General features: G+C 38.8%; 2 protein-coding genes across 4 annotated transcripts; one reads left to right on the top strand and one right to left on the bottom strand.

Moving 5' to 3' along the window:
• The first annotated feature begins 254 nt into the window (after positions 1-254).
• LOC104898901 (protein SEED AND ROOT HAIR PROTECTIVE PROTEIN) lies at positions 255-1,538 on the top strand. Its single transcript, XM_010686031.4, has 2 exons — positions 255-846; positions 978-1,538. Exons 1-2 carry the CDS (start codon positions 501-503, stop codon positions 1,295-1,297), a joined length of 666 nt encoding a protein of 221 aa, XP_010684333.1. The 5' UTR covers positions 255-500; the 3' UTR covers positions 1,298-1,538.
• Positions 1,539-2,868: 1,330 nt separating this feature from the next.
• LOC104898902 (uncharacterized) lies at positions 2,869-24,238 on the bottom strand. 3 transcript variants are annotated; one of them, XM_010686032.4, is made up of 14 exons: positions 23,883-24,237; positions 19,934-20,095; positions 19,685-19,750; positions 19,356-19,499; positions 19,175-19,288; positions 18,084-18,185; positions 17,812-17,997; positions 17,164-17,253; positions 16,953-17,087; positions 14,158-14,280; positions 7,327-7,412; positions 6,638-7,250; positions 6,368-6,445; positions 2,869-4,384 (listed from the first exon to the last, which is right to left on the bottom strand). In XM_010686032.4, the coding sequence occupies exons 1-14, from the start codon at positions 24,138-24,140 to the stop codon at positions 3,350-3,352; spliced, it is 3,192 nt and encodes a 1,063-aa protein (XP_010684334.1). In that variant the 5' UTR covers positions 24,141-24,237; the 3' UTR covers positions 2,869-3,349. The 3 variants fall into 3 exon arrangements, with proteins under 3 accessions (XP_010684334.1, XP_019106367.1, XP_010684335.1); XM_019250822.3 differs by lacking the exon at positions 14,158-14,280 and having other exon boundaries at positions 23,883-24,238; XM_010686033.3 differs by lacking the exon at positions 23,883-24,237 and having other exon boundaries at positions 19,827-20,077.
• Between the last annotated feature and the right edge of the window lie 481 nt (positions 24,239-24,719).

Here is a 24,719-nt window from a genome sequence, read left to right as displayed (position 1 = left end):
TTTAGCCGCTTTAACTATAGACTAATAAAACTTGATAATCAAAGTGTGTAGATTTGAAAAAATGGATGGAGTACTTATTCTAGAAATCATAAACATATCATGTGCTAATTGGTGTTATTGATATTTATTATTAATAATTCTATTCTTTATTTCTTATATTCTCATACATCGCATATAGCATTTTCAGTGCAGATCAGCTAAAATAATTGTCTTTCTATATACCCAAAGAAGAAACATATAGCAGATTAGCAATTTTAATAATCAAAACTTTTACCAATTCATGAAATAGTGCTGCGCAAATTCTTTTGGAACAAACGTGGGCTCAACTACTTAAGGCACGCACTTAGCTAAGGACGGCAATACCATTTCAAAGTGATGAAAATTTTGAAAGCATGAAGAACGTACTATAAATACTAAAGACGCATATAAGAAAGAGTAATAGTTTGTGTGATTACACGGTTTTTTAAATCATCAGTAATAGTTAGTGTGATTTCGTAACAATGGCCTTTTCCCATTTTTTCTTAGCCATCATTGTTGTTCTTACATTTGTGGGAATTGCTTCAGCAGATTACAGAGCAGGCCGCAGTCTGAAGCCATACAAACCCAACGAGGAAAGGTATGGTCGTAGCACAGAGGAATACTATCCCGAAGAAAAGGGTCCGAATTATAAGGATGGTCATAGCCTAGAGCGCTATGATCAAGAGATTCAAGACCAAGAAAAACCTGCCAATTACAAGGATGGTCATAGCCTAGAGCGATACGATCAGGCCCAAGAAAAACCTGCTGCTACCAAGGTTCAAGGCCTTATCTATTGCCGAAGGAACAACAAATTGATTCCAATGCAAGGTATATAATACAATTTTCATGCATAGCATATATATTCTTTGTGGGTGAATCTTCATGTATCAACGTTCATGCAACAATATATTGCGACTAGTGAAATTAATGATGTATAAAATGGTGTGCAAAATTGACAGGAGCAACAGCAAGAGTGAAATGCATGGTTAAGAAAGAGAATGGGTATGAAGCAGCTCCTTTATCAGTGCAGACACCAGTAACAGATAAAAAGGGGTACTTCCTCGTGAACTTGAGTAAGTACATAAACCCACGTTACAGTCTCAGCAACTGCAGGGTGTTCCTTGATGAGCCTGCTCATGGTGACTGCAACGTTGAAACTAACACCAACAACGGCATTGGCGGTGCCCCTCTTACCAAATCCAAATCCAGGCGACTTCCTAACAGCAACTCTATCCTCTACTCTGTCGGACCTTTTGTGTTTGCACCTTCCTCGTACTAATTCCAAAAACCAATTCTTGGATAACGGAGTTGAGTGGAAGGACTTTTCTCTTTGGTGATCTTTAACTTCCTTTGTTTATTTTCTTCAACTTTATTGTTGCATTGGGTTATCATTTTGGCTACGTTTGTTATGATTCTTTGTTCATCGAATTGTCATTTGAATGTCGACACTTGAGAGTAAAGAGAGAGTAATCTGTCTTTTGTACCCTATAATTGTCAATGAATGAAAGTTATATTTTATAAAGTTATTATGCTTATCTTCCTGTTGATTTGTGAATTGAATTACGCATAATGACGAACACGGATCCATTAACAATATTGTTTTGGTGTCAAATAAATTTGTAAATTGTCATCAAAGGTAAAGTAGCCAAAGTTCTATAAGATAATTTTCAGAAACAGTTGGGTTAATTTTCAACTCCAAGTGGGATCAAAGAACGGTTGGCAAGACCGAAGGAACACACTGTCTGTACAACTGATTTGCAGTATCCAGATGTTTTGAGCGACGATCATATAGCTCATAAGTAGTGAAGTTCGACATTGCAATCTAGACACCAATGTAAGACCTGTATAACATAACCTCCAAATGAAAATTTGCGAAATTGGTTACATTTCATACCCCATCAAACACTTCCAGTTGGCATTAGAGATATCAGATACCTCTAATCAATCAGTCCGGACATCACTAAACACCATTTTTGCATAACAGAAATTAACTATAAACTTGCCAAAGATGGAATGATGTAGTATTTAAAATCTGCGATGCCTCTGTTTGGCAGTTGTTAAGTGCCTTAAATATGTTTGTTTTGGAATTTTTATATGTTTTATGTAGTGGGGTGAGCTGCTAGCCTGGTTTCCTTAATTGATGTTACATCATATTCTAGGAAATCCTGTACTAATATTGTGTATGATACCCTTCCTCGAAGTAGCAAACAATAATGTGTGATCTAATTCTGTTTCTATGTTAGTGGTCGTTTGATTCAAGACATGTAATGGAAAGGGAATGGAAATAAATAGAGAGGAATTGTAACAAAAATGGTTAGCTTTATTAGGTGTTTGGTTCAAGTCATGTAATTGAAATGGAATAGCAATCATTGCCACCAAATAATGTTTTTTGTTACTTGAAGGGGAAGGAAGGGTAACAAATTCAGGGAGTCCATTACCACCAACTCACCAAGTAATGGTAATGGATTGATGAGGGGTTGAACCAAGCAAAAAGAAAGGTAATTGGTAATTGATTCCGTTTCTTGGATCCCAAAAATCACGAATCAAACAAAAAGAAAGGTAATTGGTAATTGATTCTGTTTTTTGGATCCCAAAAGTCACAAACTAAACGTGCTATTAGTGTATTCGTGTTCTTCCTGTAGCTGGACTGCCACTAATCGGCATTCAGCGATGTAACCAAACGTGCTATGAGTGTATTCGTGTTCGTTCTGTACCTGGACTGCCACCAATCGGGGCATTCAGCGGTGTATTTGATCACAGGATGATTAGTCCAGGCATAGACTTAATTCTATTAATTAAAATAAAGATAAACGGGTCATACATAATAAGAATATTAACAGTCAACAATCATTGAATCACATAAATTTTCTTGCTCCCTCTTATCTCAATCACATACAAGTATGCAATATAAAATCACAACTTCTAAAGATTGACACCCTCGCAAAAACATGTACAAAACTAACATACAGAAGAAGATATTTTCAAACTCACTATGCCACAATCATCAGTAAAAGGTCCTAATCTATAACAGCATTGGACCTTTGCCAATATCAATCGAACTAGAAAAGTGTTGCATATAATTCTTTAAAATATAGACCTATAAAACTTATATTCACACCAAGATCCTTGAAGATTCAAGAAAATATTATGTATGCACAGGACTACAGGAGAGAAACACCCAGAGTCAGTAGACCACCCAACTTCATGTCAACAAGACGAAAAACATACCAATGAGATTGCAGGTTGGTGTGCTAAAGCTGAGGGTCCATTTGAAAGTCTTAACACTAAAATCAGATGCTACCACAACTACTTGTCCGTGAGCATTAAATGATCAACCCTTTTGAAGAACACAATGTTCATATAAAGTAAGGACTTGCTTCCTGCTAGGATTTGCTAGCTTCAGCAGCTCACCACCAAAATTGTGTTTCACAAGTTCTTGCTTAAGTTTCTGAACGGTAAACTTGGTATAATCTTCTGAGTTCAATTGATCACCATCTTCTCCACTCCTAAAAGCCACACTGCCATCTTCTGGTGACACTGTTTGCCGAAAAGGGCTTCCAATGCTCTTAAGCTTCTTCTTGACTCGAGTAATAAGTCTGTCATCCTCAGCAGAATCAACCCTCATTTGAACAGCCTCCATCCTCGAGTGTTTTCCATTAGAAGTAGTAGCCTTGAGCTTCGCTTCCAAGGCTGATTCATTCATACAAACTGAAGCGAGCTCTTGTTGGACTAGATCAAGCTTACCTTGGGTGGTCTGCAGCTGAACAGAGAGAGCTTCAGCCCTGCGATTGGCTTCTGCTCGAGCATTACGTTCAGTCTCAAGTAAATCATTCAGGACTTGAACTGTGCTAGATCTTTCAACATTGTTTAATTTCATTCGAGATTCTATCTCCTTCTCTCGCTCTTCAACTCTACCCTCTAGTAATGTCACTTTCGATCTTGCATCCATCTCTGATTCACGGATTCTCATAAGTTCATCAACAAGGTCCTTTCTCTGCCTTTCCAAATTCTCAATCTGCCTTTCTGCCTTCTCAATATGGGCCCATCTTTCCATGGATAGTCGCTGGATATCACATTTTTCCTTCAGAGCAGTTTCTGCTTCTGCTCGTGCTTTGTCAGCTATCTCAACAGCTCTCCTGGATTCTTTTTCAGCAGCTCTACATCTCTCTTGTAGCTCATCAAACATCATGAATTCAGATCGATACTTATCCTCCAAGTGAACTTTTTCCTGCTCAAGAATCTTAGACTGTCTCTCATATGATTGTGCTCTCCCATTGGAAGCTTCCAACTTCTCCTCCAGCACCTTAACATCGAATTTTAAATTCGCTACTTCTGTGTCATAACTAGTAACCTTGGACTCAGCAGCCTAAAAAGGTTGGGAGCATAATGAGTAAAATGATAGATGTGCAGGCATAAGAAATAGTGTATGTGTAAGCTGTAAGCCACTAAATGAGTATCACACCAGAAATATAGCGGAGAAGAAGCAAGAGTGAGGCATTCATAGACATGCTCAATCATGTCTAGTTTACTGTAATTCATCTAGACCTCCATTACACTGTAAAAACCATCACAATTGCTGTTTCTAGATGAATCAAATTTCTACTAATTAGCACTGCTGTTACAAGCTACTTATGAGCAACTACTTTTTATTTTACTGAGTAGTTTCTTTATCCATCCAAGTCAAGTTAGAAGGTTAGATTGAATTAGCCATATGCCCAGATTCCTGGTTTTCACTCATTCTGTAACTTTGCATTTACACAGAGCCTTACTCAATGAAAATAAGCTTCATCACAGGCCAGATGCATTCCAATATCAGGTCACCATGAAAGCAGATCTTAGTCAAAGGTCTCTGACACAAACTCAAACAGCCATCACTCTTCTTTTCATAATAATTATTTGAACTTTAACACTCTGATTTGTGGTACAGGACAATGCAAATACTTAAGTCATTACGCCAACCATTCACCAATAATATGCGCCTTCTGGATTTTTCCTGTTCTTCTCACTTGCTCTTGGGGAGTTACCAAGGAAGATAGGTTCATTGCGACGCCATTGGAGTTACGTGGGTAGTTTTTGTGGGACAAAAAGTGTGACGAACAAAAAATGACACATCCTAAGAAGAAAAGTTGGAAGAAAAAGAAAATGAAAACATAGAGTACTAAATATGACCTAACGAACAAGCATATTAGGCATCAAAATGCTGCACAAATTGTCATTCACTCTGAAAAATGTGACTTGTACTCAATATTAACTGAATACTGAGTTCTATCATTGCTTCTTAGATAAGTAATGAAATCTAGAAATTAATTAATAGAGCTATCCACAAGTTAGTACATATGATGTAGATTCGATGAGCTAAATTCATGGTTGTTAATTTAGAGTTTAAATTTTAGAATCCTTGTTAATTAGGAGTCTTTTATTTCTTATGAGTCGTTATTTTAATTCCCTAAACTTGTACTGCTAAGTATCATTGAGTTGTGATGAACTTAAATTACGTACAAAGAGTCTTAGTGTCTTTAGGACTATGCTATCCACTGTGCGATTGTACAAAGAGTCTTTTATTTCGGTTGATGGCTTTAGGACAAAGTGTGTTAGTTGAGTCATGTAATGGGCAGCGTGTGTGCTGAATATTACAAGTCATTAGGATGTAATCTAAGTAATGTTGTTACACGTTCAAAGGCATAGGGAGTTGTTCCTATTTTCGTGGCATTTACAACAGCATGTTGTACGTGTGAAATAACAATTCAGCAACCCCTATTTTGGTGGCATCTCTTCTCCACATTGTTGCTGATTCATCAAGGTTAAAGTAGTGGATTGGAGCCACTCACCCACGTCCTAAAACCAAGGGAGAAGTGCAGCAAATTGAGGGAAGTGCAACAACATTCAAACGGCTAGTTTAGTGTGTTTTCCCACATTCCATTACATGGGATTATGGACTGATTAGTTGTTAGTTAATTTAGGTTATTTCCTTTTGTATTATTTTATTTTATTTATTTTAGAAAATCAGAAAATAGGTTGTAATAGTCCTATAAATAGCAAAGCAATGAAAGAGAAAAAGGAGGACTTTTATGATTGAAAAAAACAATGTGTTTGTTTATGTTGTTTTCAGTTTTCTTTCTTGGATTGGAAAGTTAAGTGAATTCGTTCCTATGCTAGATTAGCTTTGGCAAGCTAGTTGGTGATCTTAGGTTCCTTAGAGATTTCAAGGTGGTGTGTCTGTATCCTTGTTAAATTTAAGGCTGTCGTAACCGTGAGTTTTTGTGGATTCAATCACTTATGGTTATTTTCTATCCTTCTACACTTGTATGATTCGAGTGCTACTCCAATCTACAACAACATAGATACTCACCTTCAACCCTAGCTTTAAAGTTGTCAACTGTTGCTCAACCTCATCCATCTTTGCCACTCTGTCCTTGAGCTCCTCTTCCTGTAATTTTATAAAGATAAATTAAAAAAAGATTAGACATTATGAAGGTCTTCTACAAGTCTTTAAGCACAGGAAATTTGTGTCTATGAGTTAAGGCATCAATCAATGCACCTCTTTCAGGCACTCTCAAACCAGAACTCAGATAAAAGGAGATTAGAACAAATATATATAAAAAAGCTTAGTATCTCAGACCTTTTCAGTCAAAGTCTTAACAAATTCAGCTCTTAGAATATCTTCCCTTAATTGGATGTTCTTAGTCGTACATTCTTGCACAGAAGCTGCCTTTCCAAGGGTAAATTTTGCTTCCCTAGCAGCAACATCATACTTTCGTTTCCACTCCTCCGCTTCCTCTTTTGCAGACTGAGCTTTTTCTCGAAGAGCAGCCAGACTTGCTTCAGCAGCACTGCTCCTAGACTTGAGAACAGCTATTTCTGCAGAAGCTTCATCTTCTTCAGATTTCTGCTGCAATAAGAAATCTTCATATCTCCTTTTCCATTCAAAAGATTCCTTTCTGACTGAATCCAACGTTTTTAATAAGCTGGAACATCTCTCATCCACAGAGCTACATTTACTTTGTAAGTTAGTAACTTGATTTGTATAATCATTAGCAATTTTCCTCTTGTCACTTATAGCATCATCATAGCGCTTTAAATACTCAGACTTTTGCTTCTCACTGGCTTCTAACTTCTTGGTGAGCAAAGCCATATTATCTTCAAGTGACTGACACTTCAATATAAGGGCACTTTGCTCCAGTCCAATTTGATCAAGTTGCTTTTTAGCGACGCCAGATATTGGACCTTCAAAACTGGGAATTTTACAATCTATTAGACAAAAAACTATTGACAGGAAGAAAAAAACCACAACCAAATTCCAACACTTACCTTTTCTGTAGGAAATTAGCCTTCCTTTTTTCTTTCCCGGGGCCATGACATGATGCATCATACTCGGATAAAAGATCATCAAGCACCTGCAAGAATAAATGTATTTTAGCTGTTCATCCTGAATGAGCTTCCCTAATCACTAATTCGAACATATGCATGCAGTACTGGCAACTTAGAACCAGTACTAGAGCAAAGCTAGGTGGATTTACATAAACCAGATGGTTAAAATAAAGTGAAGGCTTGCAGTTTGTAACAGACCCAAGTACTGCAGAACACCCTCCACTGAGGTTCACGTATGTGAGGCGCAAAAACAGGGGTAACTTCGGCAATTTAGCCTAGTCAGCAGCAGTGAGAGTGAGGACAAAGTATTCTGTTATTTGGGGATTAATGATGACAGCACACCAGTGGCCAGCAACAGCACTAGAACGTGGGTAGCACACCAAAGAAGAGAGAGAATACTGTGCAGTGAGAGAAATAGTACCACTTAGTATTATAAATAGCTAGCAGGACTGTATAGGAATTTTTAAGCAGAAAATTATTCCCTTCAGCCTATTGTAGTAGGAGTGCGGAAGCCACTATTTAGTATTATAAATAGCTAGCAGGACTGTATAGGAATTTTTAAGCAGAAAATTATTCCCTTCAGCCTATTGCAGTAGGAGTGCGGAAGCGACTAGAAAGCTTTCTTCTACCTTCAGTATAAACCTAATACAATCTGTCAATCTCCTCTATTCTCTCTCCATTTTTCTTGTCTTTATCTTGATTTCTCTGGTTTACTTCTTGAGCTACTGATTTCATTACAGTCGTATCAGAGCAAACACGATTCATGGCCCCAACCGCAACCCAGGGGGTGGAGCAACTAGAAGAGCAATATGCCACCATCCGAAACACCATCTGAGAGGAGGTCAGCGCGGCTGTGAGTGTCGCGGCTGAGCAGATGCAGCAAACCTTGTCAGTGCAACTGGCCACCAGTGTTGAGCAGATCACCCAGAAATTTGGGGAGGATCTGAGCAGCCTTTCCGCAAGGTTGGAGAACACAATTGCGCATTCTCAAGAGAACCACACCGCCATGATTTCTAATGTCCATGATGGACAGCTCAAATTCCATCAAGCAGTCCAGGCATCCATTGAAGAGATTAAACGGTCTCTGCTTTCCAATGAAAGGAGAAACCATCGGAGGAGGAGCCAAGTTTGCAAGGGGTCGAAGCGTCGGAAACCAAGGCTCAAGGAGCGGTCCTCCAGTGACCCTGTTCAACACAAGAGGGTTCACCGAACCAGTTGGAGGAGTGTAAGACGCCGGCGGAGGCCCACACTCCCGGGGAGGAGGAAATTGGAAATATCGAAAGTTAGACATGCTCCTCTTTGATGGTGAGAGCCCAGATGGGAGGGTTTTAAGAGCAGAGCGATACTTTGAGTTTTATGGGTTGAATGAAGAAGAGAGGTAACCGCGGCGGTGATAGGCATGGATTGGGACGCACTCCTCTACCAGTGGGAGCATAGGCAGAAACCGATCAGGAGGTGGGAGGCGCTTAAGGCTTTGATGTTGCGTCACTTTCTCCCAACTAGTTCAATTTCATCGAGCTGGCATCCAACATTCCAAAGGATATCGTTTTGGGAAATTCATTAGCGGACTTAAAGAAGAAATAAAAAATGAGCTGTGGGTTTTAGATCCAACTTAAAAGTGGAAAAAGGAAGGCCTCATGGCCGGACCACACACCAAAAACCCTTACAGCTTACAAGGCCTAATCTAATTACTACAACCCTTCCTTTGACCCAAAGTTCCTTAACCCATAAAACACCCCCAACCCACATTTATCCAAACTTATTACCCAGACCCAATCCTATACAAACCCACAAAACGGCCACCCCCACCTCACAACCCCCACGTGTGACGCTTAACTATAAAGAACTCCGCATAAGAGAGAAAAAGGTCTCTGTTTCAGATGTAATGATAAGTGGTCGGTGGGTCACCGTTGTCAGAGAAGAGAACTAAGTGTACTGGTGGTGTATGAGGAAGATGACGGGATGCCAAAAGTTCAGGAGGTAGGGGACGGCGGCGCGGCAGGGGTTAGTGAGGAACTATCATCGGAAATCTCCTTAAATTTGGTAGTTGGGCTCACAAATCCAAAACCATGAAGATGCAAGGCACCATAGGAGATTGTGGTCATGATAGATCCCGAGGCCACGCACAATTTTGCGTCATTAGATACCCGTTGAGAGGTTGCATCTTTCGGTGGAGAACACCAAGGGGTTCCGCGTGTCCTTGGAAAACGGAGAAGCACTGCATGGGACCGGAAAGTGTAAGGCACTAGTGTTGGAGATCCAAAGTTTACAGGTTTTTGATGATTTCCTCCCCCTCAAACCGGGAAACTCGGACATAATTGTTGGGGTACAATGGCTGGAATGATTAGGAACAATTGTGACAAATTGGAAGCAACAAGTTATGAAATTCAAGGTGGGGGATAAAATGGTGACTTTGAAAGGTGAGCCCTCACTTGAAAGGAGTAAAGTCTCTCAAGGCTATGTTTAGGGTATTGAGGAAGGAAGGTAGAGGAATGTGGGTCGAGTAACCTCCTACAAGGGGAAGAAAAATTAGGGAGAGTAGTACAAGCTCCCCCTTTTCTTCAACCAACAGTGAATAAGTACCACCATGTCTTCAACATGCAAACGACTTACCTCCGATGCGGAATAAGGAACACTCCATTCTTTTAAAACTGGCAGGATCCGATTTCAGTGAGGCCTTATCAATACCCACAAAATCAGAACGATGAGATTCAGCGATTGGTCCAGGATATGCCGGGGGATAATTAGACCTTCCACCAGCCCCTTCTCTAGTCCGGTCTTATGGGTGAAGAAAAAAGACAGATCTTGGAGGTTTTTTGTTGACCACCGAGCCCTTAACAAAGCCACGATCCCCAATAAGCATCCGATCCCGGTAATTGACGAATTATTGGATGAGTTACACGGGTCAAGAGTTTTCTCCAAGTTGGACCTATTATCATCAAATCCGAATCAAGGAGGATCATAATTTCCAAAACGGCTTTCCGCATCCACGAAGACCATTATGAGTTCTTGGTCATGCCATTTGGGATAACCAACGCCCCTGCCACCCCGCCACCTTGTGATGAACGAGGTATTCAAACCCGTCTTATATAAATTTGTATTAGTGCTTTTTGATGACATCTTTGTCTATAGTTAGGATGAGGAAACTCACTGTGAACATGTGGAGTTGGTGTTGAAAAACTTAGCTAGTCATCAGTTCTATGCCAACGGGGGAAAATGTGAATTTGGCAAGGAGAGGGTGGCCTACCTAGGGCACATAATTTCGGCTTAGGAGATAGTTATGGACTGGGAGAAGATGCAAGCAATGATAGATTGGCCTACGCCTAAGAATTTGCGAGAACTCAGAGGGTTCCTCGGTTTGATTGGCTATTACTGCAAGTTTGTTGCTAATTATCGGGCATGGGTTAGGTGCGCCATTGCTTCAAAAACCAGCACCCCATAGCCTTTTTCAATCATATTTTGGTGGTGCAGGCTCGCCTTAAGTCAATCTACGAGAAAGAGCTTATGGCCAAAGTCCTTCCAGTCCAAAAACGATGCAATTATCTCATGGGTAGAAGGTTTAGAATCCGCGCCAATCACAGAAGTCTCAAGTTTTTGATGGAGCAATGGGTAGTTGGAATGGAGTACCAAAAATGGATGAGCAAGTTCCTGGGGTTTTAAATTCGAAATTCAGTATAATCAAGGAGCTTCAAATAGAGTTGCATATACCTTATCCCGCAAATCAATGGGGGTGGAGAGCATGTGTGGGATACCCGCAACTAGAGTGGAGGGTGATACTTTCATTAGCGCATCAAGAAAGAAATTGAAGAAGCGAGCAAGTTCATCATGGATTTGCTATTATTGCGGGGAAGTTAATGTATAAGGGGAGGCTCGTCATTCCGGCAAATTCTACCATTTCACAAGCCCTCTTGAAGGAATATCATGATTCAGTGGTAGGGGGACACTCCGGAGAATTGAAAACTTATTTGCATTTGTCAACCAAATGGTTCTGGGTCGGCATGAGAAAAGAGGTGGGACGCTATGTTCAGGCTTGCACTATCTAGCGACAGCAAAAAAACCTCAATACTAGCTAAGTTTTGATTCAAATTTGGGACAAGCTAACCATGGACTTCATAGAAGGGCTGTCGCGATCCTAGGGCCTTGATTCAGTGCTCGTGGTAGTTGATTGCTTCACCAAGTACGCGCAGTTCATTGGGCTCAAGCACTCATACACCGCCCAAATTGTGGTAGAAGCCCTGTTGTATCGGACCGTGACAAGGTGTTCATGAGTACTTTTGTAGGGAACTTTTTCGGCTACAAGGAACCCAACTTAACAGGTCTACGACCTACCATCCCCAATCCAAAGTGGTTAACAAGGGCCTCGAAACCTCCCTCTGCGACATAAACATCCTAAGCAGTGGGCTAACTGGTTGGCTTGAGCCGAGATTTTTTATAATACCTCTTCCCACTTGTCCACCACCATATCACCTTTCAAGGCCCTCTATGGGAGAGACCCTCCACCTCTTATTATGGTGGGAAAAGGCTAGACTCCCTGGAGGCTGAACTGTAACCGAAGGATGTAATGTTGGATGAGTTGTGAATGAATCTTATTAGGGCCCAACAAAGACAAAAGAATGGGGTAGATTTGTGGCGCACTGAGGAACACTTTGAAGTGGGATAATGGGTCCTCCTTACACTTCAATCATACAGCCAGCAGTCCCTAGCCAAACGAGCATGTCAGAAGCTCTCCCCACGCTATTATGGTCCTTACCAGGTTGATATCAAGGTGGGTATGGTTGCCTATCCATTCTCCCGGATACAGCTCAAATCCATCCCGTCTTCCACGTCTCACAACTCAAACGGGCAAGGAACCACTCCCAATTCCAGTTCATATTCCTCCTCAACTCACGTCCCAGTTGGAATTACAAGCAAGGCACTGCTAGGGGTCAAGGGCACATCTCCCGTGGAAGTTTTCATCAAATGGTAGAATTTGCCAAGGGAAGAAGTTACTTGAGAAGATTATGATGCTATCCAGCTCTGATTTCGCTCCTTTCACATTGAGGACAAGGTGAGTATGTGGGCCGCGGGTAATGTAACAGGCCCAAGTAGTGCAGCACACCCTCCACTAGGGGTGTAAGCGGACTACGAAAAGTCCAGAGTCCAATCCAGTCCAATCCAAATTTGTCGGACTGGACTGGACTGAAATTTTTTCGGACTGGACTCGGACTCAAATTTTCGAATCCAAATATTTTTGGACTGGATTTGGACTCATCCCTTTGGAGTCCAATAAGTCCAGTCCAATCCAAAAAAAATTTTTTTTTTTTTTGGCAATTCAAAGTTTTTATTGACTACCAAAAAAATATTTTTATATATAATATATATTTAATACATATAATGTATATATTAAAAAAAAAAAAAAATTGATACTATTTTTAAAATTTTGGAGTTTTCAACCTTCCCTCTCTAAATATTTCAACTGGCGCCAGACAATTCTACTTGGCGCCAGACTATTGCACTTAGCTCCATTTGTTAAGTAAGTAAATTATACTAGCAGTACTACAATAGTAGGCTAGTAGCCGACTAATTCTATCTCACTTCACTCCTCAGTCCTTACTACTCACTTCCTCTTACTCTTCATTTTCTTTCTACCTCGATGTCTCGACCCTCGCATTCTCTATTTCTCCCTCAGATTAATTCTCAGTCTCTCTGCTTCCTCTCAACTTAGATCAAGGTAAGCATCTAATTCAACTTTTTATTCATAGTATTTTACTTTAATTTAAGCTTTCAATCTAATTTGTGGATATTGATAATTGAATTAGATGTCAAATGCTCAAACATCTCAAAAAACGTTGTGAATCATTGAATTTAAATCAGGAAAAAAGATATAATACTCGGACTGGACTGGACTGGATTCGGACTCAAGAAAAAATTATCGGACTGGATTGGACTGGACTCAAAAAATATTTGGATCGGACTTGGACTCAATTTCTCGAGTCCAAAAAACTTTGGACTGGATTTGGATTTGGCAAAGTCCAATCCAGTCCAATCCACTTACACCCCTACCCTCCACTGAGGTTCACAGGAATAACGTGGGCAATTTAGCCTAGTCAGCAGCAGTGAGAGTGAGGACAAAATATTCTGTTATTTGGGGATTAATGATGACAACACACCAGTGGCCAGCACAGCACTAGCACACAAAAGAAGAGAGAGAATACTGTAGAGTGAGAGAAATAGTACAACTTAGTATTATAAATAGCTAGCAGGATCGTATAGAAATTTTTATGCAGAAAATTATTCCCTTCAGTCTATTGCAGTAGGAGTTTGGAAGCCACTCGAAAGCTTTCTTCTACCTTCAGTATAAACCTAATACAATCTCTCTATTCTCTCTCCATTTTTCTTGTGTTTATCTTAATTTCTCTGGTTTACTTCTAGAGCTACTGATTTCATTACACACTTCTGTTAATTTTGGCTTAGTTGGGCTGTTCAAATTATTATCTACCATGACAAATACTACATGACTAGTTCTCCTACATAATTGTGGCAATGATCATCCATATGATAATTTATAGACAGGATGTAAACGGGAACAAGCAATGCCTACCAGTTACCAAGTTGATATGTAGCATTTCAGCACATTCAAACAAAGTTCCAACAACGCATAAACTCTGAAAGATGGTTGTTTTGACCACATTTGAGTAATGACACCATGGGACAACAACAGAAGCTATGACATCTGGAAAATTTTGCATAATCAAGCCATTGAAAAGGAAATTGAGGCAAAAGTTCTCTAACCTTGAGAACTTGAACAAATTTTGCATCAGGAGCATGACAAGCTGTTCTTAGTTGCTTTTCCATATTCTTAATTGCAATAGAACATTGTAGATCCGCTTCCATGTATGTATTTTTCTCATATTCCTACATCAGAAAAAACATTAACAGAGATAAGTGAACAACAGCAATGATAGTAAGTTGGTACCCTGACATAGTTACGTGTGCTCAATATTTACAGGACTCAGAATTTGTAGAAACCCTGCAGGTAAATTTTGCAGCTTCAGTCCCAAGGCTTTGCAAGTGTGTCAAACAAGGAAAAAAATCACGAATGTGTGCGACTGCGATAATGTTCGCATTGTCGCGGAAGCGGACGGTAATGGATGAATGGAATGGATCGCGGCCGACGCAGCGTGAATTTTTCCAAAAAATTGACATTAATATGTTCTAACCTTATTTACATTGTGTTAATTTATGAAACATTATTACAACATAGCATAATCAAATCTATACGAATATCATGTTCCATCAACTGTATAATTGATTCATAATATACTTTTGGCCAATCTTTGAAAAGAACGGATGTAAGGGGGATAGAAATGTTCTGATGTGGAAACTTCATATTACGAAACGGACATCGTGGCGAGAAGTATGTAATTTTTATTATGGCGTTCCGTAACGGGATTTAGCATTACGGCTAATCCAAAATCCGTTACCTATGTTAGCTAGACTCAGCTAGGAGTGTCGGGTATGGGTACAGATCCGAGTGTCTGTTACGGCACTTCCAGAAAATCAAGACACGAGGACTCTGTCCGAGTTTTGGACACGTATACGGGTATGGCGAAATTAATATGTTATAATATAAAATTTATAAATTAATCCGCTAATTTAGATTTTATAATTGTCTATTTGTAATATACTAATAAAATTTAGGTATTTGTTTAAAAAGAACAGCTAAGAAGAGCAAAAATGATTAAAAAAAGAAAGGAGGAGTGCATAAGAAGGAAAGGAGAAAAGGAAAAAGAAAAAGAAAAGGCAACAAGTCACATGGTGGACTCGTGAAGCCATAAAGGACAAAAAAAAATATGAGAAGGTGAAGAGATTGCGAGAAGATCCAGGAGAGAGAAGAAGAGAAGTGAAAAAAGACAGAGAAAAACTTACCGGCGAGTTTGAAGATGGTGAGCTAGAAGCTCCGGTCGGTAAGTCGGGTTAAGTTATCCCCTTCTCCTCTTCTTCTCTTCTTCTCCTCCACATTCGAATTTTAGGGTTTGAACATCTAGGGTTTGTGTCGCCGTGTCCGAGTAAAAAAATGTCGGATCTGACACGGATTTCGTACCTGTGTCGGTGTCATGACGTACAGACACTGATATTTGAAAAATTATGCCGAGTCCAGGTAACAGAGACCGTTATAGAATGGTCGTTCTGTAACGGAACGGAAGAGTTTTAATTTCGTGGTGCCAAAGCATCTATATCTGCAGAACTAACAACTGACACCTACCAAATCTAAAATCAAGCCAAATTTACAAACGAAATTACTCTTCCATATTACAGAAGAAAGTATCCATAAAACTCAAAAAGTATCCATAACACTCTAATCTTAATTTCAGGGGGCCACCTACAAAACCCAGTACCTCCTGGAGGAGAATTTTACAACAAGAGCCATGCAATAAGTATATACTCCACAAACCTAGAAAGTATCCATAAAAGAAGTCTCACATTTCTTGGTATTCTTCACAATACAGCCTTAAAAAACCTGACATTGATAGCCCAGAAAGATACATATGGAATAACTTCTACAAGTAAATGTGGTGGATACACAATTGATGATAGATAGACAGAGAAGATTGGAACTCATACAATTCGATTATAATTACTGTTAATCACCCAGACTAGCAGTAAATGAAAAAAATGCTGAAAAGTTACTCCGATCGACCAGAATTGTTAATGAGGCGGGAAACCGCAATGGAGGCCAACAATAACAACTCAGTTTTGATGGCACTGCGGCAGGTCCTTCAAAAGTCTAGATGTATGACGAGTGCAATTATGATCCGAACTAATAGAAATTAGTAGAGCCTCTGCAAGCCCAAATTTAAGAATTTAGATAGGAGTATCCTACTTATGACAACTTCTACTTTTAGTAATTGTCAGACTGTCAGTGCTCTTTTATCTGGATCTTCCAAGAATTTTAAAAATAGGATATCTAATAGAATCTCAGAAGAGTAGAGGTCTATCAAAAGCTTAATTATATAAATATTAGAATTGCCAGGAGTAAATGGCTTAAAATCTCATAATTAGAGACATTAGACCCTTCCTGTTCTCCTCCAAACTCTCTAGCGCTTTGCCATCATCTAGTACCATCCGCAGTTGCAGTTCTGCACTATAAATTTATAATGCATATTACGCTATCCTGTCCCTTAACTAAACCCAAATGAGTGACTTTGTTTTTGGAGCAAATCAAACTCTAAACCTTTGATAATAGAGTAGGCTGGAACCTGTGCCCTTAGCACAATTTGAATTTCCAATTGTAAGATTCAGCCAATGAATAGAAGGTCATCACTGTTAGACATCAGTCTATTACATGCCACATCTCAAAGCCTCAAAAAGTTTATAAATATAAGGACTAACAAAGGGGAATTTAAAGCATTAAAAGTAAATGTTATTGTGAGCTACATCCCTTCATAGAACTATAATACATCTTCGACAATAGCAATAGAAACAAATGGAAAGGAATGGTTTTCCTTGCCGGGAGGGGAGTTTAGCGAGCTGGCACAATGTGCAAGGCAGGCAACCATTAGTGTGTTAAAACAAACTTTAATTACCTCAAATTCCTTCCTGAAGCAATTTTGTAGAAGCATCTCATACTTCTGCCTCGCTGAACCAGCTCCTACAGCATGTGAATTAAAAAAGCTCAAAGCAGTTTGTACTGCTTCTTCATGGGCCTCTCTAAGTGCTGCCTACAAACCATGGCATGAAAACATAAATAAAAGATAAAAGTATTTCAAAAGAGCACCACGTAGGAGAGATCCTTACTGCCTCGGGTGGCTTGGACTTGTCAAAGGAAGAAATATATACTTCAGCAGCTCTGTTGTATGCAGTTCTGCACTCGGTTTCTTCAACACTCTAAAACATCAAATACTTTTGCATGAAACGTGATGTGCAAAATCATTTTAAATCCACATAGCTGTCTTAAGGATACAGGTTACACAAGGGTTAATAAAAACAAGAAACTCAAAGACAGGCGTCTGCAAAAAATCTGAAAACTTCTCAATTTTTAGTCCAAAAACAAGCTTCAAGCAGGGTATTAGATATCAGTTGCATCACAGCATTGTGAGCACATTGCAATTGTCTTAAGCTTACTGAAGCCATGATATAAGGCTTGAACAAACCATCTGCACTGCTTGCGAAGTGGTTCTGTTACCTTTATGGCAATTGCAACTGCATCCAAGATCAATAACCATAGAAGAGAGAGATATAATATAGATATATGGAGACTGTTGATTATTTTTGGAAAAGAAATCGAGAATGCACATGGTGATGATATGTGTCACAAAAATTCTACTTATAAAATACAAAGTATGTCTTTTGATTATATGTCATAATTCTCAATCCATGAGAACGCATCATTGCTTAAACAAGCACCAGTACAGAGAGGTCAAGGATGCCTTGTGGAAGACTAACCTGCCAAGAGGAACTTATTGTAGGAACAGCGCCATTATTTAATGCATCTAGAAATGATTGGGTTAAACCAGCAAGCACAGGTCCATTCAATATTGTTGCCCCAACTTGCTTGGGCCTAGTTCTCTCGAATGCAAATCTTGTTAATGCATCCAGACCAGATCTAAATTCTGGTCTAAACTTGTGTAACTGCATGTCATGCATAAATGAGAATAAGTTAGTGAGCGAAAAAGCTAGTAGTCTATTAGAACCATATTGGATACAGAGATACTTACTGGTGTTTGATCAAGCTGTTGAAGTTCACTCTCACTGTTCAGTGGCCGAACAAGGGTGAAGCATTCACGGTCAGGGAAAAGAGCACGAATTGATTCCCGGATCTAATAATCATAACAATGTAACCCATCAGTATAAAACTGTAAATACACTTGTATGTCTAGCATGATCAATATTCAAAATCAAGTTGTGATTTTTATCATCAATCATTGATATTCTATGCCCAATGTCATCAAGTAAGAACAAACTGGTGGCAGTAATACAGAAACAGGTGAAGGTTCCCCATAAGTTATATATTTCATCCACCTTCCATTCAATATTGGCAACAGGTATGAACACTCAAATCCATGCCCACACTAACAGGCAATATCAGCCACAGGGTCCTCATTTGCCCAGTATACACAGCTCATATACCCATTTGAGATCCTAACAAAATAATATAAACAGAAAACACAGCTCCATTCCATGTACAAATCCATGTCAGTAAAATATAGTATATATAGTGGGCTGGTTGTTTCTGATTGAAATAAAATGGGTGAAGATAGAATTGTTCATATGTCAAATCCACAGCCACCCCACTCTTCATGTAGGATAAGAATATCTATTTGCAGACACACCATTTCCCAGGTAGACCATACTTTAACCCATGTTTGACGACACACTCTCATAAAAGAGAAATTTTTCTAATATAAAGGGTGTGGAAAACAGTAAGGAAGTCACTGAAGGAGCAGAAGGACTCCCAGCATTCCAGAAATAGATGTGGAGGAACCATACGCAAGACACATAGGAAATTGAGGGAGCCACCAAGGACCATCATTTACATGTGTTGGGTGAGCGAAATTTCAATTTAACAAAAAAGTTTATGTGGATATCGCAGTAAGCTACAGGAAACTTTTTAATGGATGGAGGAAGTACTTAAGAGTTCAATAATCTTTAATGGAGGATAAAATCCAATGCTTTGTTCTTTCTTTATTGATAACATATATAAGCAGGTTCATTAATATCAAATTGGCTTAAACTACCAGTAAATATCACATCACATTATATTGTTCAGGAATTCCGAAGCCACCAAAAAGAATGTCGCTACATATACCTCATTTTTTGCAGCTATATCCTTCCCACTAGCTTGAACTGGCCTCAAGGCAAGCTCCAAATAATCACGGGGTGTTATTTTTTTATTATCTTCAACCAAATCCAGATAGAAGTCCTGCATAGTAATGAACATGTAAATCATAGAAACTGGAAACCTATGTTAGGTATATTGTGCAAGTTACCCTCAAAAGCCAAACAAAGATTGGTGAAAATTGTCCAAGTTCAGAAACTGTTGTCCTTCCTCCAGAGGCCCTGACACGTATATGTTTAGTCATTTCGGTCACAAGTGAAAGTTGATCTAATGCAGCCTCATCAATTCCACCCATCTGTATTAATAGAAAAATGATTATCCACTAACTATGCTTTAAAACATACAAGTGATCTATATAGATGCAATCTGGGGAGTTTAAGCTAGACAAATCAGCCGAGACATTAATTGGAAAAAAGTACAACTATCAATATTCAATAGGAAATCCATCAACCATTATGAATTCCTAATAAATCAACCTACCTGGTTGTAGATGAACAAGCTGGATAAGAGAACAGCCAAGGAAAATATTTGTGTGCTGTATGTCCCCTGTAAAATATATCATGTAAATCAAATGCAAGGATGTGAACTAGACACAACAACCCAAAAAGTATAGATAACCAACCATTATGAATGTCCACAAGTAAGTCATGGATCACACAGGAAGTAAGGATGGCCATCCAGTTATGATTAAGGTAAAATAAAATAGTCATATACAGAAGAAGCACTGACTGTCTGATCGTAAGCATCAATTCCTTCACTATCCAATAGGATTAGATTGTATTCTGTTCCATCAAGAGCAATCTTCTTTAAGGGTGCACTCCACAACCAAAGCCCTTTTGTACATGGCCGATGAGTCGATGCAACTTCAAATCCACTGCTCCTCCCAAGAAGCTAAAAAAAAGGTTATGGAAACTGTGAGAAGCTCCAGTTTCATGAAAATAGAACATCACACATGTAAGACGAGTGATGTGGAAAGCCAAACTTTATAGATTATATCAGAAAATGATGACAAACACAAGGACTCCCTGAGATAAAAGGACTAAGAAATTTTAAGTTCCCCTAGTTTCACTGAATGTCAGCAAGAGAAACCACCCAACACATCCTACATGAAATCCCAATAGATGCTAAGTAGAATAACACACAACACAGTATATTTACCTAGCAAGTATCTCATAAAGTCAGCATGTGCCATGTATCCACAACCTATTCTAAAAGACTCCAACATTGTAAAAACAAAGGTAAAATTGTGGTAACACACAAATAGATTAGCATCTCCAAGGAACAAAAAGGATGCTAATCATGTTGATTCCATTCTAAAACTGTAATCCAATTGAAGGTTCTGATCAAGAGGTGCACTTTGTTCAAATAAACTAGAGCAATAGGGGGGAAAAAGAGAGATTAGACACAAAAGCAAGCAAGAAGGATTTTAGAATTTCACAACTAAACTCCGGAGAAGTATCAACATCCTAGACCCTTTCAACAGCATTGGAGAGTAAGAGCAAGGCTTCAAAATATTCATAAGGAAGGTTACATTCTCCAGCTCACAGTCAAAAATAAGATTATTCCACAACATTTAAGGAAAAGAAAATTCCAATAAATGGCTCCCAGTCTGAAAGCTAGGCATACTCACAGCAATCTGTTGTGTTGGTTTTGCTTGCTGGTCTAGCCAAGCAGCAGGACGACTTGTTTGTGGCATGCAAAGGTACTGTGCGCATCTTCGGAGCAGTAGCAGTGTTAGTGGGCTTTGAATTTAGTAACCTAGCTGATTGTATTCTTTTGTTTTGTAATTTACCATTCTCGCCAAAGATTTTGTACGAACAAAGTATTGCTAATTAGAGAGTTTCTTTTAAATTAAGTTGTTACTTTTTACATCCATGTAGGAGTCATAATGTAGGTGAAACTCTTATAATTTCGACTTACTTGGTTTTATTAGGCTTTATTGGCTAAAAGTCTTGATCATTCAGAACCAGAAACTGAAAGTTCTTCAACCTTTGAGAATTTGAGTTGCGTCTCTTTTACATCATGTGAAGTGATTTTACAAACCCTTGTTTGGCAGTTGACACAGTACTAAAGAAAATTAAATTGCAGGGATCAAAGCTGGTTTCCAGCATTTTCCTACACATCAACTTTCCTTCGACTTCAATCAGAAAAGGATTTAAAAACCTTCATATCATGACTGGTCATCCATATCCTATAAATTTGGCTCCACCCTATGGAATGTTTTAGGAGCCTTATCAAAGAACACCTAATGGAACACCTTCAGAGCAGCACCTGTGTTAGTTAACACTTATTGAAGACTTAAAGTTACAGCGCTCTTATTATATTATGCAAATCATCTTTGAATTCTATAACTAATCTACTTTGTCCTGTAGAATCTTCCAAAGTAATTGACTGCATACGGTAACAGCAAGTATGTCATAGTTAAACAAGAGTCCAGAAGGCTCTCAACACCAAAACCCCCAAAAGACATGAATCTTTATCCATTCAACATCTCAAACACCAATGTCTGAAGTAAGGAGCCTAAATGTAGTGACCCTGCTCAAACACAATATTAATAGCACAAGCACTTTGAATAACCAAGATGTTAGAGTCATTCATGACAAGAGTGTCATAACATTGCAAGCAAAACGTCAAAAATATGGCACTTGGATTTGTTGCATCGAACCTACGCCTTCCAAGCCACCTCACGCACCAAATCGCACTCAACATTATGCCATAGCGAGCAGATCCTTCATCCATGCTTCATCCCACAGACGTCAAATCTAGTTCCCAACCACTATGTAGCATGGGTACTTCTTCTAGGTCACGTACTCGTACCCGCACCCGTACCCGATACGATACATATCTTGTATGGGTACGCGTACCCTTTCCTAAAAGTTCAAAATCTTGCTGTTTTCTGTCCCCGTACCCGAATCCGCACCCGTACCCGTATCCGTATCCGTATATGTGCAACCTAGCCCAACCATATATTTAGTCCTATCCCAAGAAATTTAACATTGAATTTTTCATGACATTTGTATTTACAAGAACCCAAAAGTACATAGTCGATACTTAGATGGCCCGTCGTGGTCATATCACCTTTGCTAATGGGATTCCTACTCGAAGAATTAAAGAGAATCGTGGAGGTTACATGTTACAGGGTGCAATAGGAAGTTTATTTCTAGGCATGATATTGTTAACCAACCCCTTGTGAAGCCATTACAAGACAGAAGGGTTTATTTAGGGTTCCGAGCTTAGGAAGCTTTTGAAACAATATAAGGCATGTTCTTTCTCCTTGCAATAATGGAATCCTTTTAACATAGGAAGGAAATTAGCGATATGCCTATGCAGAAAGGAAAAGGCCCTTCTATCTACAAAAAGGAAAAACTAGTATTTATCACTTCGGATGTCTGAGATGCGGAGACCTATGTGGTAGCAAGGCCCTTCTTTATAAAATTGAATGGTCATATTTCCAATCTATTGAAAACAGCAGATTATAACTCCCTTACCACAGTAAATGGCCATCAATGTCAGTAGCCGACTTGAACTACGAGATATTATACAGAAAAAAGGAAAGAAAATTTTGCTACTAATTGCTCTTCCAAAATCTCCATTTCAAAACAGTGGCTATGGTGGAGCCACACATCAATATTTAAGACGCATTTGTTCGATCACAATATTTCAAAGGTCTTTGTGGAATAAGTTTATTATACATGTATTATGGAAACAAAATGTAGCAGAAAACAAACTTCCCCTATTTTGCAGAGAAATTCAGTCCATCAGCAACGAAATCTCAAACTGATATGCATCATTCAAATGCATATCAAAGGCAATAAACTTCCCCTATTTTGCAAAGAAATTCAATCCATCAACGATGAGCTTTGCTCGATCTAAAACTGACATGCATTATCCAAAAGCATATCAAGGCATTTTTGTAAATTACAAAGATACAGATACAACATTTATAAACTACAATACAACATTTATAAATGAAATAAACATTCATTTGTAATTTAATACTTACTCTGCTCCCAAACTAGTGTTACATTCACTTTTTCACATAGCTCAATGTATTTATTTGATCATTAGTATCTAATTGCACATAAGTTAGAATTATAAAAAGTTGATATTTAATCTAATAAAATCCCACCTGACCATATTTTACTTTATATGGAAGTGAGAAAATAGAACCAAAGTTAGTTGATTAATAGGGTCAATTACTCAAAGTAATACTTATCTAGGAACGAAGGAAGTATATGACTGAATAAACCTGTAAGATAGGTGTTTATATATTAACAAAAATTTCTCTAAAAATTAAAACGTCAGACATTAACATAGAACATAATTAAACTACAAGACAACATTTGTAAATTATTAAACATTTTTTTATTCGTGAAACATAATTCAATTTATTTACAACATTTTGAGCCCGACAAAAAGGGAAAAAAAAACAATTGACACTTTGAGAGTAGCGTTTGTCTTGCCAATGCAACGTTGACGTTGTAGCATTGCATTTCATAAACCATTTTACTCCAAAAACGTCACAACAACAACAACGCAGATCACGCATCGCTGTTAAAATTACGTCAAACAAAATTGAACCTAGCACATTGAACAAAAACTACAAAACCAGGAATTCGAAATGAATAGAATTAGAGAAAGAAAGTGGGAATAGAGGAGGAAAGACAGAAAGAGGAACCTGATTAAGGATGAAGCTCTTGCCCTGGCGAGCGCGGCCGCAAACGGCGACGACACCAATGGGTTCCTTGACAAGCTGAAGAACAGCCAAGGCTTCTGGATCGATCATGAACTTGCCTTCGTCATCGCAGTACACGAATCTTATGGGCCGCGCAGGCCCGGTGATCGACATCGCCGCCACCGATGATGATGATGCTGGTAACGGAGACGACGGCGATTGCGAGGAATTGGTGGTGTCTTTGCTTCGGAACAATTTCATCTTTTGGAATTTGGAGCGTGTAACTTTTGGGGGTTCTGATATACTACTAGTACAGTAAAGAATGATGAGATTGTTCTGTCGAGCTTTTATAAGTTTACTTTTTGGGAAGGGTGGAAAAAAGTAAGAATTGAAAATTTTCAAGGAGGGAAAAAGTACGTCGAGATTGGAAACGGACTGCAAAGAGCTCTTGTGGGGTCACTACTTAAGAGCACCATTAATAATGAGTGGAAAAATAATTATCCCACTTTTTTTTTAACTTTCTCTCTTTAAAAAATAATATCTTACAACTTTTTTCACTTTTTTTCTTAACAATGAACTTGCTAAGAACTAATATTCTAGGATGAAATAGAATCCATGGTGCTAGAATTTGCAGAGGGGCGTCGTTGGTGTCTTATCTTTTCTTTGCAGATGACAGCATTCTTTTTTCTAAAGCGTCCATGCAAGAATGTTCTAAGGTGGCTGAGATTATCAATACATACGAAAGAGCATCGGGTCAGAAAGTCAATCTAAGCAAAACGGAAGTTGTCTTTAGTAGAGGGGTGGATACGGAGCGACGGAATGCTATAGTCTAAGTGTTAG

Source organism: Beta vulgaris, chromosome 7, assembly GCF_026745355.1.
Source record: "Beta vulgaris subsp. vulgaris cultivar EL10 chromosome 7, EL10.2, whole genome shotgun sequence".
NCBI classification, from domain to species: Eukaryota; Viridiplantae; Streptophyta; class Magnoliopsida; order Caryophyllales; family Amaranthaceae; genus Beta; species Beta vulgaris.
This window is presented reverse-complemented; position numbering and strand designations above follow the sequence as displayed.

Bases quoted from the DNA above. Each gene is read 5' to 3' on its own strand.
- LOC104898901 (XM_010686031.4), top strand. From the start codon at position 501: ATGGCCTTTTCCCATTTTTTCTTAGCCATCATTGTTGTTCTTACATTT. The intron at 847-977 runs GTATATAATACA...CAAAATTGACAG, and splicing joins CAAATTGATTCCAATGCAAG to GAGCAACAGCAAGAGTGAAA.
- LOC104898902 (XM_010686032.4), bottom strand. From the start codon at position 24,140: ATGAAATTGTTCCGAAGCAAAGACACCACCAATTCCTCGCAATCGCCG. The intron at 17,254-17,811 runs GTTAGTCTTCCA...TTGATGTTTTAG, and splicing joins CAATAAGTTCCTCTTGGCAG to AGTGTTGAAGAAACCGAGTG. The intron at 7,251-7,326 runs GTAAGTGTTGGA...TAAAATTCCCAG, and splicing joins GCTAATTTCCTACAGAAAAG to TTTTGAAGGTCCAATATCTG.